The sequence below is a fragment of the Monodon monoceros genome, unplaced genomic scaffold, assembly GCF_005190385.1.
Source record: "Monodon monoceros isolate NGI ecotype Baffin Bay Population unplaced genomic scaffold, NGI_Narwhal_1 Super_Scaffold_15, whole genome shotgun sequence".
NCBI lineage: Eukaryota > Metazoa > Chordata > Mammalia > Artiodactyla > Monodontidae > Monodon > Monodon monoceros.
Window position 1 is genome coordinate 49014060 of NW_021703771.1, and position 14400 is coordinate 49028459.

The 14400-nt window shown below is 33.3% G+C and overlaps 1 protein-coding gene across 7 annotated transcripts in view; it reads right to left on the bottom strand.

The window, feature by feature from the left end:
* The window catches only part of TBC1D32 (TBC1 domain family member 32), a 185340-nt gene that overhangs the window by 22930 nt on the left and 148010 nt on the right, over nt 1-14400 (bottom strand). For 6 of the 7 annotated variants that reach the window (XM_029224009.1, XM_029224008.1, XM_029224011.1 and 3 more), the window contains 4 exons: nt 11548-11617; nt 9542-9657; nt 8581-8735; nt 2260-2400 (listed from right to left, as the gene is read on the bottom strand). In XM_029224009.1, the coding sequence (XP_029079842.1) occupies nt 2260-2400; nt 8581-8735; nt 9542-9657; nt 11548-11617 (482 nt within the window). Of the gene's footprint in view, nt 1-2259; nt 2401-8580; nt 8736-9541; nt 9658-11547; nt 11618-14400 lie in introns of those variants that run through there. The other variant, XR_003793726.1, reaches the window with a different exon arrangement.

Genomic DNA, 14400 nt, shown 5'->3' on the forward strand with positions numbered 1-14400 from the left:
ACAGAACACTCTTGCATTCCTAAACACTGATGAAGAAAAATTTGAAAGAGAAATTAAGGAAACACTCCCATTTACCACTGCAAAAAAAAGAATAAAATACCTAGGAATAAACCTACCTAAGGAGACAAAAGACCTGTATGCACAAAAGTATAAGACACTGATGAAAGAAATTAAAGATGAGACAAACAGATGGAGAGATATATCACGTTCTTATATTGGAAGAATCAACATTGTGAAAATGACTATACTTACCCAAAGAAATCTACAGATTCAATGTAATCCCTATCAAACTACCAATGGCATTTTCCACAGAACTAGAACAAAAAATTTCACAATATGTATGGAATACACAAAAGACCCCGAATACCCAAATCAATCTTGAAAAAGAAAAACAGATCTGGAGGAATCAGGTTCCCAGTCTTCAGACTATACTACAAAGCTACAGTAATCAAGACAGTATGGTACTGGCACAGAAACAGAAAGATAGATTAATGTTACAGGATAGAAAGCCCAGGGATAAACCCACGCACAGTATGGACACCTTATCTTTGATAAAGGAGGCAAGAATATACAGTGGAGAAAAGACAGCCTCTTCAATAAGTGGTGCTGGGAAAACTGGACAACTACATGTAAAAGAATGAAATTAGAACACTCCCTAGCACCATACACAAAAATAAACTCAAAATGGATTAAAGACCTCAATGTAAGGCCAGACACTCTAAAACTCTCAGAGGAAAACATAGGCAGAATACTCTATGACATAAATCACAGCAAGATCCTTTTTGACTCACCTCCTAGAGAAAGGGAAATAAAAAGAAAGATAAAGAAATGGGACCTAATGAAGCTTAAAAGCCTTTGCACAGCAAAGGAAACCATAAACAAGACGAAAAGACAAGCCTCAGAATGGGAGAAAATATTTGCAAACGAAGCAACTGACAAAGGATTAATCTCCAAAATATACAAGCAGTTCATGCAGCTCAATATCAAAAAAACAAACAACCCAATCCAAAAATGGGCAGAAGACCTACATAGACATTTCTCCAAAGAAGATATACAGATTGCCAACAAGCACATGAAAGGATGCTCAACATCACTAATCATTAGAGAAATGCAAATCAAAACTACAATGAGGTATCACCTCACACCACTCAGAATGGCCATCATCAAAGAGTCTACAAACAATAAATGCTGGACAGGGTGTGGAGAAAAGGGAACCCTCTTGCACTGTTGGTGGCAATGTAAATTGATACAGCCACTATGGAGAACAGTATGGAGGTTCCTTCAAAAACTAAAAATAGAACTACCATACGACCTAGCAATCCCACTACTGGGCATATACCTGGAGAAAACCATAATTCAAAAAGAGTCATGTACCACAATGTTCATTGCAGCATTATCTATAAAGCCAGGACATGGAGGCAACCTAAGTGTCCATCGACAGATGAATGGATAAAGAAGATGTGATACATATATACAACGGAATATTACTAAGCCATAAAACGAAACGAAATTGAGTTATTTGTAGTGAGGTGGATGGACCTAGAGTCTGTCATACAGAGTGAAGTAAGTCAGAAAGAGAAAATACCGTATGTTAACACATATATGTGGAATTAAAAAAAAAAAAACGTTCTGAAGAACCTAGGGGCAGGGCAGGAATAAAGATGCAGGCGTAGAGAAAGGACTTGAGGACTTGGGGAGGGGGAAGGGTTAGCTGGGACGGAGGGAGAGAGTGGCATGGATATATATACACTACCAAATGTAAAATAGATAGCTAGTGGGAAGCAGCAACATAGCACAGGGAGATCAACTCGGTGCTTTGTGACCATCTAGAGGGGTGGGATAGGGTGGGTGAGAGGGAAGCGCAAAGGGAGGGGATATGGAGATATATGTATATGTATAGCTCATTCACTTTGTTATATAGCAGAAACTAACACACCATTGTAAAGCAATTATACTCCAATAAAGATGTTGAAAAAAAAAAAGCTACATGTCATAGACTTTCAGAATGTCTATGTCTTGAATAGCTGAAACAGAACTCAACATCCGTGAATGCCAGGGATCTACAATAAAGCAAACCTATATGTTATAAAAGACCTAGGGGAAAAAAGTCAGTTTAAAGATTTAAACACATAGAGATGTAACTACTTACAAAAATGACGTGATTAATTTCAATGTATTTCCTATATTTGATGAGAATGTAATTTTCTTTAAATACACTGAGATCTTGGAGTTGAAGAAATACTATTTCCTATGGATTACCTGTGATGGTGCGAAACCAGACATGTGAAAAGCTGAAAATACAAGTGGCACCTCTGCTTTCAGTAGCATTTCAATATAGTGAGTGCTGCAAAAATATACTGGATGAATGCCAGATTCTATAGTGTCAATAGGTAGGTACCTCTGCATAAAAGAGAAAAATCGAGAATTAATGAATATGCAGCTAATTTAAAACCAATCAAATTCATCTAAATGTTTTGCTCTAAATTGCTACTTCAAAATTACCATGGTGGCATAACAAGATACTGCAAATTTTATGTAAGTTAAAAAGTTAGAACATTAAACACTATAGAAAGATTAAAACTCAATAAAGGCAGTGTGATATACCTTCCTTCCAAGATAAAGGAATAAAATTAACACTTTGTAATTGTGACAAATTGAATCCCTTATGGAATAATGGAGATGGATGTTGCATGAAAGAATAAATACATGGATGAGTACATGAGTAATAAATGCTTTACATTCTAAAACTAAGTATATTTCAATATGCTTATATATCCTTGGATTTAGTCAATGACTCTAAAACATCAAAAAGGTTTATTTAGTCTGTCAGCTCTTGGTATTTGCCTAATCTGCTTTTTCTAAGTTAATGTTAAGTAACCCAAATATAAGCTCTAGTTACTAATAAGTGAAATTGGGAAATCCATAAGAAATTTGTATCTAAAACTCTGATGCATTTCCATCAAAGTACTCAGGCTATCTATTTACAAATATATAAAATTTATTTCATATATTTTTATATTTATTTATATGTCTATGTATATATTTTATATATGTATAGATACATATACACATATATTTACAAGCTTGCATTGCATTTTTCAGCCATTTCTTCATAAAGTCGGTTATTTTTTCAATTTAGTTCTTGGGTACAATTTATCATGAATGCTCAATGTTTTAATGAGTGTTACTTTAAACCCAACATCTAACCACAATAAATTTTTTAAACAAAGAATAAACCTGAAGATGTAATTTTGTGTCAAGAAAAATTATTAGACTAACAATTATATCCTACAGACTTATAATAAACATTGATACTCAAATTAGATCTGACTTCTAGAGAGCCCTTTTAATGTTTTTACCTTTACTGGGCAACTCAAACTTTTTCAATAAAAGAAAGTTAATACTTTAAAATCAAAAATCAAACTCATATATGACAATTACATAAGAGTTAAAATAAGGAGTATTTTTTCAAACTTTATACTGCTAAACCGTTTTTAAGGATTTAGGTTTGAGTAATATATGAAAATTTCTGAAATCAGTGAGTTGATTTATCAGTAGTTTTTGTGTTTTATCATTATGATAAATGGTTTACCATTTCCCATTGTAGAAATATATATTTGTGGGAACATATAGGTACAAATATATATTTTATGATAGGTTCTTAGGGAGGTATCTCATAGTACACAAAAAAATATTATATACTGACGACTGAAGACATACATAGCATATTAAATGAACATCTTGTAGTCAACTTCAGATGGATGTGCAGACAAAGAAAATTACTTTTATTAAGTAGTTAAGAATAATAATATGACCTGAATGAGAATTAGTACCCTTTGATTTATCTTCTTTTGTTGAATACACAATGTGTCTCACTAATTACTATTTTTAGAGTAGAATTAATGAATCTAATAAATATATGTAAAAGCAAAATAAATCAACTTATACATATGTAATACTTTAATTTTCAATGCAAACTTAGCTAATAATTTTCTGAATATATATATATAATAGTGTAAGAATTGTATATATTGGAAATATTTCTTACACAGTGTTCTCTAATTTGCATTAAAAACAACATATTTAGAATAGGTTTGTATAGAGATGGAGATAATAGACTAATTAATTTCCTTCTCAAAGAAAATAAAACATTATTATGTAATGGATTCCCAAAGATAAGGCAAGAATTCTTCTACTCTTATGAATTATACTCTGTTGGAAGAAATTATGTCATAAATTTTGGTAACCAACACAGCTCCTAGTGCCAAGCCCTGCATAGAGTAGCTACTCAACAAATTGACTGAATGACAACAACATACTAATGATTGCACACTGTAATCACAGGAAACTTTCTTATAATAATAAAAGTTTTGTTAGTTGGCCTATTTTTATTTCATAACTCTAATTTACAGGAAATGGTATTCATAAAACCAAATCAATAATGACAGCTCTGAGTCACATGAATATAACAAGGAATCTTCTGAATCATCAAATTATAAATTATGTTTGTTATACTTTTAGTGTTTTGATATATTTTGGTTAGTCATAACTCTTGGAAAGGATGGTAACGCTTAATAAAAGGTAACTCTAAATAAAATTCAGAATATAGGATTAAGCAGACCACATATAGGATCACAGCGTTTAATAGATCACCTAAGTAACATATACACTAGGCCAGTATCATGCAAAAAATTATCAGTACCAAAATGTTCATGTTATGCCACTTCTTAGAGTATTTGGCTTTAATGATTAAAAATGAAAGATATGTGCTTAAAGAAATGAAACACAGTAAGCAGTCTTAGTTTTTTTCTTCCACTAGTGGTAGTTCTGATGAGTCATTTTATTCCTGACACTAAGAAAAATCTATGGAAATTAAATAGAAAGACCCTATTAGAAAAGACAAACTCTCCAAACCAATCCAAACTGATCCAATCCAATCCAGTCCAGTCCTCCACTCTAGGGTTCTGTGGGCAGAGAACAGGCCGTGTTTCATTGGCAGTGCTGCAGTGACTCTGTGCAGCATGTGCATCATGCACATCGTGCAGAGGGGTGAACAGAAAACTCTGGAGATATCTTTTTAAACTTTGATTCTATAATTCTAAAAAACAAATCTTTCTCCTCTCAGGGAAAAAAAAAACACATAGGAAAATGGAATCTTCAAATATGATTAAGATTTAAAGTTGCATGTAAGAAAGGGAAGGGGTTTTGACACCTGTCCTCTTTCCAAGCAAGTGACTCGTTACATGACTTACCATTGCTAATGCCCTGCAAATGGATTACAAATATGCCACGACATAATGGTTGTAAAATTTAAATCAAATGAATATTTCAATGCTATTAGAATTTTTAACTCCAAACTTCCCGCGTTAGGTAGTTATTACTTTATTTTATGAAGAGGAAGATATAGATATTCGCACACACTCTTATTTTATCTATATAAATAATATAATATATATAAAGTAAGTGTCCCATGATACCTTCCTGTTGAACTACAGTACTTCATTCAAATGCCACTTCAGCCTGGTTTATCATCAATGCAGTTTTGGTTTTATGTGCATTAAAATACTTCAGTTTTTATTTCAATTTAATTTGTTCTATTTCATATGTTTCTACTAACAGAGAAGGCATATATAACTGTAACTTTTATTGTAATTATTGTTTGAGATTAGGTATTCCTCCATGGAAATAACTGATTTCTTTATTTTTCTTAATCTATATTTATTAACAGCTTTGATGTTAACAATTAGTCAAACTGATTCTTGATGAAATTCCATAAAAAATGATTATTTTATCATTCAGGAAGGATTTTCTTAAGGACAAATAAAATTGGAAGATAATTTAATTAAATCAATACATTAAAGAGTTCTTCTGGTCTAAACAGCTTAAGGACACATTTTTCAAATTATTTTTATCTCACAATAACAGTAATAGTTCATAAAATTTTGAGAACTTCAAATTAATATTTCATTATGTCCTATACTGTTTATCCTAGGCCAAATTTTTAAATCTTTTTGATGCAATTTGCTTACAACACTTTTACGAATGTAGAGGAGCTCTCTTTTTTTTTTTTTGCGGTACACGGCCCTCTCACTGTTGGGGCCTCTCCCGCTGCGGAGCACAGGCTCCGGACGCGCAGGCTCAGCGGCCATGGCTCACGGGCCCAGCCGCTCCGCGGCATGTGGGATCTTCCCAGACCGGGGCACGAACCCGTGTCCCCTGCACCGGCAGGCGGACTGTCAACCACTGCACCACCAGGGAAGCCCGAGGAGCTCTCTTAAATACATTTCCTAAAGTAATAAAAAAGCCTACTGTCCTTTACAAATTTCTATTTAAATATTAATTCATATATTCAGCACATTTACTGAATAATTATGATGGGACATAGTTTGGGACATGTCAGCGAACAAAACCCTGCCCTCAGAGAGCTTATGTTTAAGTGTATAAATAATAAACAAATACATAAATTAAGAAGCATAGTGGGAATTGATGTAGGCTATGGAACAAAAGGAAAAAAATAGAACAGGGTAATGAGGTAGGGGAATGGGGGACTGGGGGAACAGGTTGAAGCTTTTTTGAGGTTGATTACAAAAATGTGGTATTGTGCTAAAGATGGTGGACAAGTCTGTGCTATTAATGGCTAAAGCTAAAGTGTCTTTAACATGTCTTGTGGCAACTGCAGATTTGCTTATGTTGTCAACCTGCATAGAAAGTGTCAGTGTAACGTCTGAGACCAATGGAACAAACATAATAGAAAAGGACCACTTTTTAAGTAATATATTAAAGTCTATTACTGCATGCACTAACAAGGAAAGTGGCATAGCAAAAACACCAATCCAAAAGATTACTAAATCAAAAACATTTAAACTATGGAGTACTATGGACTATATGGACATTAGTTACTGCACTTAGCTAACAGTTCTAGATAGAATCCTTGAAGAGGAATGTTTAGCAGAATGTTTTTGTTTTACAAAGAAACAGTAAGACAAACTACTGGTAATAAAATAAATAAAATATTCAACTTGGTATATTTGCACTTGAAAAGGAAAAAAAATGATACTACAGAAGGCACTGCATGAGCCTTTACTGATGATACAGATGCACCAACAGAAAGGTGTCAAGGTTTTACATCAAGAGCTCATTCTAAAACCCCTGAGTAATAAGTCACTCCATTCCATTCACGGATCTATGTTCCATATTAAATTGATGCTATCAAAATGGCAAATCTGATAAATTCAAAGCTGCTAGAGTCCTGCCTGATTTCAGTTTTATAGGAAGAAATGCTAGTGGAGCACATCACTCTTGTTGTGTTAAAAATAAAATAATGTGTGAGAAAACTAGGTTTATAGTGTCAAAGCAGAAATGCAACTTTACAAAATTATGGTTAAAAACAGTTCATTGGTGATGTCTGACTGTGTCACACTCTGAACACTAAAGTAGAATACCTAAGACTAGTGGCATGTAGGTATCATTTTAAAATACTTGACATGAAAATGTGTGATAGACTTAAAATCCATACTTATTATCAAAAGAATGTTCAACATTACATTTGTAAATGAAAGAGTGAAAGACCTTTAAGATATTTTAAATCTTCATGTACAATTTAAAGAATTGTTCAAACTCTGGTTAACAGAAGGAAAACAGTTCCATTGATTGGAGAAAAGCTAGTACATAGCTTTTTGCCTTTTGCTTCCTGCTATTCACGTGAGCAAATTTCTCATTATGGTGAAGTATTATTCAGGAATTACATACAGCTATTTCAAGCATAAAATCATAAAATTTCAATATTTAATGTATGCCTTGGCGCTTTCTTTTCTTTATCACAAATACATATTGCAAAAGCATGTCATAAATGCTTTCATTTAACTTGACATTGATACTCTCTAGCCCCCTTAACAACTTATCCTTGGGTACTGTGTAATTCTGTTGTCCAAGGATAACATGTCATGAAAAAGGTTTGGGAAGCATTAGCATGGCTTATTTTAATGGACAGTTTCCCCAAGCTGGAGGTCTTAAAGGCAATAAGTACATTAGTAAAACAAAATACAGAGACTTTAATAGAGGGATGCACTTACCTTTAAACTTGGATCTCATGGAACTAGTAAAATCTTTAAAAATACACTATACTACCTTAATCAAAACTCATCATAGATTTCCAAAATGTATATAGAGTTAGTGTGCTTTTCCTCTATACAATATGGATACAATTCCAACTTATTATTTTCTCATACTATAATTTAACCTGAGATTCTTTCTAACAGAGCAAGAATAAAAATATCCATTCAATAGTTTTCTTTTTATATATGGAATTTTATAATTTACTAAATGACAAGTTTAAAATTTAATAATGCACCTATTATCACTAATCTTTCATTCAGTTACCATCAGGTAAGACAGCAAGTATTCGAGAAAATGCCAAATCTATATCTTCAAAAGGAATCACTCAAAATTGCATTCAGATAGAAAACGAATATTGAGTACATAGCGCACTCTACAAATAAAATAATAAGATCCCAATGAATTTAAATAGGATTTTCCTTAAAATTTAAAATGCTCCTTTAAAAATAGACTAAAAAGTCTTACAGAAATATGTAGTCTTGGCAACCAAAGGAAAGCAGAAGTCAGAAGCCTGGAGAACTGCTGAAGAAATCGGAATGTTTTGTCTTTGTCCCCCAACATTATTATGAACAAAGAAGATACAAACCAGTCATGGCCAGTGTAACTCCCCTGCAAGCAGACTGAAAAGCACAGTTAAGGAACTTTTATAATAGTTTATCTTAACATGGTGAGATATAAGAACTCCATAAATATTCATTTCCAGAATCTCAGGAAGGAGATATTAAGGATAGTTAGTCCTTTTGTCTTCAACCAATTTATAAGCTATTGATATAAAATCAAACTTTATTAATAAATCACTTGCACAGTGACTATTTTAATGTAACATGTGCGCTGACATGCCCAGTGGAGGCCAACAGCACCAGCAACTGGAGGAAAAACTATCTGTTCCGTGGAAACACACTGTTCAAGTCACTAACACAATAGTACCATCCTTTCTCTAGTTTACGTTATCTGCCAAATTATTAGCATAATCAAGTATAAAAAAAAATCCACACATGTTGAGAATTCAGTAATGTAAAAGATCTGTACACACTTTTTTCTTAAAGTCAAACCCTATTTCTGAAAGATAACCAATTCAAATAAAATAAATGCATGTTTTATTCTTATTCTAGATTTACTAAATCTAGAGTATTATTCTGATTTACTAAACCTATTTTTAAAACTTCCTTATATATAACTGAAAATACATTCTAATAACTTTACTTATTCATTTAAGGTTCAACTAATAAAATTTAATAATTACTACTCAGTCTAATGAAGTACATATTTAAAATATAGAATAAAATACCATAAAGGTATATCATAACAAATCACTAATATAGGTTAAAGTATTCTTTTCCTATTAATGTATTAAAGTACCCCATCAAAGAATTCTGAAAAACATATGAAGAGAGTTCAAGTACTGTCAATTATTCGAAAAGGATATGAAGAGAAGATTTTACAGAAGCTTGCTGCTGTTTCAGGAATCTCTCACAATGCTTTAAAACCAAGGTAAGATCATTTTCTGCACCATCTCTTAACAGGTTGAGGAACTTGCCATACCTGTAAAAGCCCAGAAAACATAATGAAAAAATGTCAGGCCCTGCATTGTAAATTCATTTTTTAACATTCATCAAAGTGTAGTTCTCTTGAGATCTCATGGTTTTTAAGTTTTCAAATTTCTACTTTTAGCATAACTAGTTATACAGAGCACTTATGAAAGAATAACACTCAATATATGTACCTGATAATTATGATCTATTGGAATTAGCAGTATTCACCTGGTAAATACAACAACTTTAAAGGAAAATGAAATGGTAGTGAAAGAACAAAACATGGATACTATAGATGAGTAGTAGAATACAAGCATTTTTTCCTGAATTTAATCTAAAACATGGAATGTTCATAGGCTAGGTTGACATAATGTTAAGTTTAGAGTTCATACAGCCCAATGGTTCTATATGAGGGTGGCACCTCCCCCAGGGGCTAGTTTGGAAATTTACGGGAGTGCTTTTGATTGTCATAGTGACTGGGGGACTACAGATAGTTGCTGAGTAAGGGCCAGGAGGTTAGACATGGGACAGTCAGTCCTGCACAGTAACAACTTGTAAATGTCCTGCCTGTCATTTGCAGAGATGAAAAATCTGTTTATAATTATCTGAAATTAATTCTGTTTCATATAAAATCATAAAATATTAGTCATATATTTTATTATACACTGAATGAAACCATGTGTAACTTAGGGAAAGATAGTTCTTTTGCTTTGCTTGAAGCTTTACTAAGACTTGTTCACCATTTTGCAAAGTCACTTTGCCAGTGGCAACCCTCTTGTAATATTTGATGCACCAAAATAAAATCAGTCTATTCGTAGCTGCCACAGCTAAAATGATTCTAAATGGGTGCCAGCTATTGTCTCACTACTGGCACTGCAGTAGTATACAAATGTTTCATTATAAATCACTTTGGTTATCTCTTAACAGTAAGACATTATGTTGAATTAAAAAAATATGTGACTAGACTGCTCATATTATCTATGGTTTCCATTTCCATATGGAATGGAATGGAAATAGGTCATTATAATATACAATGAATGGAAATAGGTCATTACAATATAAAAGGCGGGTACAGGGTCACAAAACATAATCAATGGGTTATATTAGTTATATCAATGGCTTCAGTAGTTGTGGCACACGGGCTCTAGAGTGCAGGCTCAGTAGTTGTGGCACATGGGCTTAGTTGCTCCGCGGCATGTGGGATCTTCCCGGACCAGGGCTTGAACCCGTGTCCTCTGAATTGGCAGGCGGATTCTTAACCACTGCGCCACCAGGGAAGCCCCAAACAGTCTTTTTTAAAAGCTTTCACATGCATCTTTTTTACACTTGCTTCTGAAGATGACCCAATGAAGTAGACAGAATGGGACTATCAAGATTCCCATGTAATAATCAAGAAAAAGAGGAGTTCAAGGACTCAGACCTTAACTCTCAGTCTCTTCTGCTTGTCCATTTCTTTTGAAAATTATAATTTCAGTACAAAAAATTCAAACTACTATAATTGGTTTATTCATTTTAACTTCTGCATCTACATTAAGGTACTTTTGTACTCATAACTATATCCTGACAGTAAAAACTAAACATATTTTAGAAAATGGTATGATTGTGTTACCAATGTGCTGATTTTTAAAATGTTATTTTTGGAAAAAATCTGACAGTCATAGAGACTCAAATACGTTGTAGTTAGCCTATGAAGTAGTAATGAACTGTAACTGATTTACCTGCAAGGGTAATTCAATCATATGCCAATATCCTCAAAACAAAGTTATTATTTTCTGAATGACAAACTCTGCATTTAAAGCATACAAAATAGTTGATTGTTAAATTAAATACTATTAAGCACACATCAGCTAGACAAAACAAATTCTAGAAATGCACAGGGAGATGTTTCCCTATAATATACCTGACAGTCATTTTAACGCCAAGCTGTTGCACAGATGAAAGACATTCATTCTTCACATTTGCATCAGTAGCTATAAACAACAGAACACTGGGTTATAAACATTATAAAACTCTGCATAATAATCACATTTTAATTGAAAATTGATGAAAGCAATATTTTTACATATTTTAATGTAAATTTTGAAAACACACTGATGAATCCTGTTCTTTTAAGAGCTGTCAGTTACATTTTTCAAAGGAATTAACAGGAAACTTTTTACAAAATAACTTTTCTCTTAAAAAAAGCATTTAAAAGTACATTAAGTACAAAACAAATAATCATAGTTTTAAAGCAATCTACTTTTACTTGGTTTTCAGGACACAAAAGCTGTTAACACAAAAATGGTCTAGAATACTGTACTTTCATCAAGCAATGCATATATAAGATTTTGAATTACAAATATAGATAAGTATGTCTGTTTACTTCTTAAAGATTTACACGTCAGTGTCAGGAAGGAATAATTGATATTATTCTACATATAACGTACAGCAATGTACGAGGGTGGACTGAACAAGTTTCTTCCCGCAGGCAGATTTTCTCTGTGAGGTATGAAGTGTGATCATCTACCAAAAGTGAAGGGGTTGTACAGTACAGAGGACTACAGGAGAGGCTGAAAGTTTGGATTAGTCTTTGACAACACTGGATGACCAAATTAAGCATGAACACTCAAAAGCATCACTAGATAACAAGGGGGATCTAGCTGAAACTTTCAATTTTTGCCTGAAGAAACTATAGTGTGTGCACAGTGTGTGTGCGGATACACACACACACACAAATAAGGAAACTGTCCAAAATCACAGAGTTATCTAATGATAGGGAGGGGCAAAAGCTAGGTTTTCTGAATTCTGTATCAGCTGTTTTTTTTTCCCATTACACACTAGTACATCTCATATTATTAACAATATACCTACTTAACTCATGAATTTATTCATTACTTTTAATAAATCCCTTCTTATAAAGTGTGGAGCACCACGCTAGAATCTATGAGGGATAAAAGATAAGTCATACATCATGCCCTAAAAGAACTTTGCCTGTAGTGTCAGAGATAAAATGTGTATATAGATAACTCTGACAAAGATGTTTTAAAGCACAAAGTGGAACAAGAGTGGTACAGATAAAGAATTACATGAATTCATAGGAGGCAGAGATTGGGAAGAAGTGGCATTTAAACTGAACCTTAAAATATGGGTAGCCTTGAGATCTGCAGAGATAGGGAAGAACAAAGTAAACATCACGGTTATCAAACATCTACTCTTTAAAGCAACAATTCATCTTTCAGCACTCTTGGTAAAGGTAACCTACTTCTCCTAGTTTGCCTAGGACTTGCATGGTTTTAGCACTTAGTCTCATGCCCCAGGAACCCCTCACAGTCCCAGGCAAACCAGGCTGGTTGGTCACCTATCTAGCCTAGAGGGGTGATTTCTTAAAGAAAAATAAATAAAAAGTTTAAAAGATAGGTGTCAGTTAATTTCTTGATAAGCTACATCTGAGTTTTACTTATCTAGATCAGAATACGATCTCAGCAATATTGCTGAATTTCACCTATAATGATAGCAATTAAGCTACAGTTCATATAGCTTAGAATTCCTTGCTATTCATAACTCTTACTCTGCTAACAGATGTACCTTCTGTCCCTAAGGAAGAAGGATACCAGTTTTGTCCTTCTCCTAGTAACAGGCTGAGCAATGTCTTCTCCAGATTTTTCAAACTAGCGTGAAGATGGTATTCCCCCACAATGCCCTCGCCTTTAACTACAGGGCTATGAGGTACTCTGTGTCTCCAGTAGAGAAAAATGAATCCAATATATTCAATACAAGGAAAGGGAGAGACATAGAAAGGAGACAAATTGCTAAGGACAGCTTTACACTATTACTGAATACTATGAGCCAATGATTCTGCCTCTTTTTCTGCTCAGACAAAAAAAGAAAAAAGTCTGATTTGGGTTTCTATCACTTGGTACTAAAACATATACCACAAATTATTCTCACTCACAAAATAATGACCAATATTTAAAAACTATTAATCATCATTCATATGCTCACCATAATTTCAAGTTCTTAGTTTCCTAAGTTTAAATAATGTAAAACTTTAGTGCTGTAGTGTCAGTGACATTGGCTGATTTTGCAAAATTTCAATAGTTTCAATAAAATAAACATTGACTTTATATATTGCTAAAGCCATGGAACAGACCTACTTATCAACTATCATAATGTGATATAATGACGAAAGTGATTTTATAAGCTACTACCAGACGATGTTAAGTTAGATTAGATGATAACACTTAGAATGTAGTACACATAAAATTAGATTATTAAGCATAAGAAATATCTTTGTTAATATGTAGATTTGTATGCTTAAAATAATACTTATGTTTCCCTTTTGGAAAGTAGAATACATATAGATATCTTCACAATAGAGGAGAAGTATGCAGTGAACTAAGAGTGCTAAGAATGGGCATTCCCAATGTCATGGATTCTATAGATCAGAGTACCTTCTACCATTACAGTAAAGAATGGAATAAAGTCAAGAATCAAGATGAGAGAATTTGCCCAAAAAGACTATGACACTGAATATTTACATAAGGTTCAAGTTCTTAGTTCTTCACCATGGAAGGATAGCGTCTTTCCAGAGTGGCCTAGCTGTCGGCCTGAGATGACAGATAAGTTTCCTGATGTTGTAGGAATAATTTCCCAAGTCCATTCCCTCTAAAAGCTTATGATTCTGTACCTTCAGAGTAAAAACTTAACTCTGCACATTTCAACAGATAATGTTTTCCAATTGTGGCTGTATATCAAAATCCTCGGAGGAGCATTT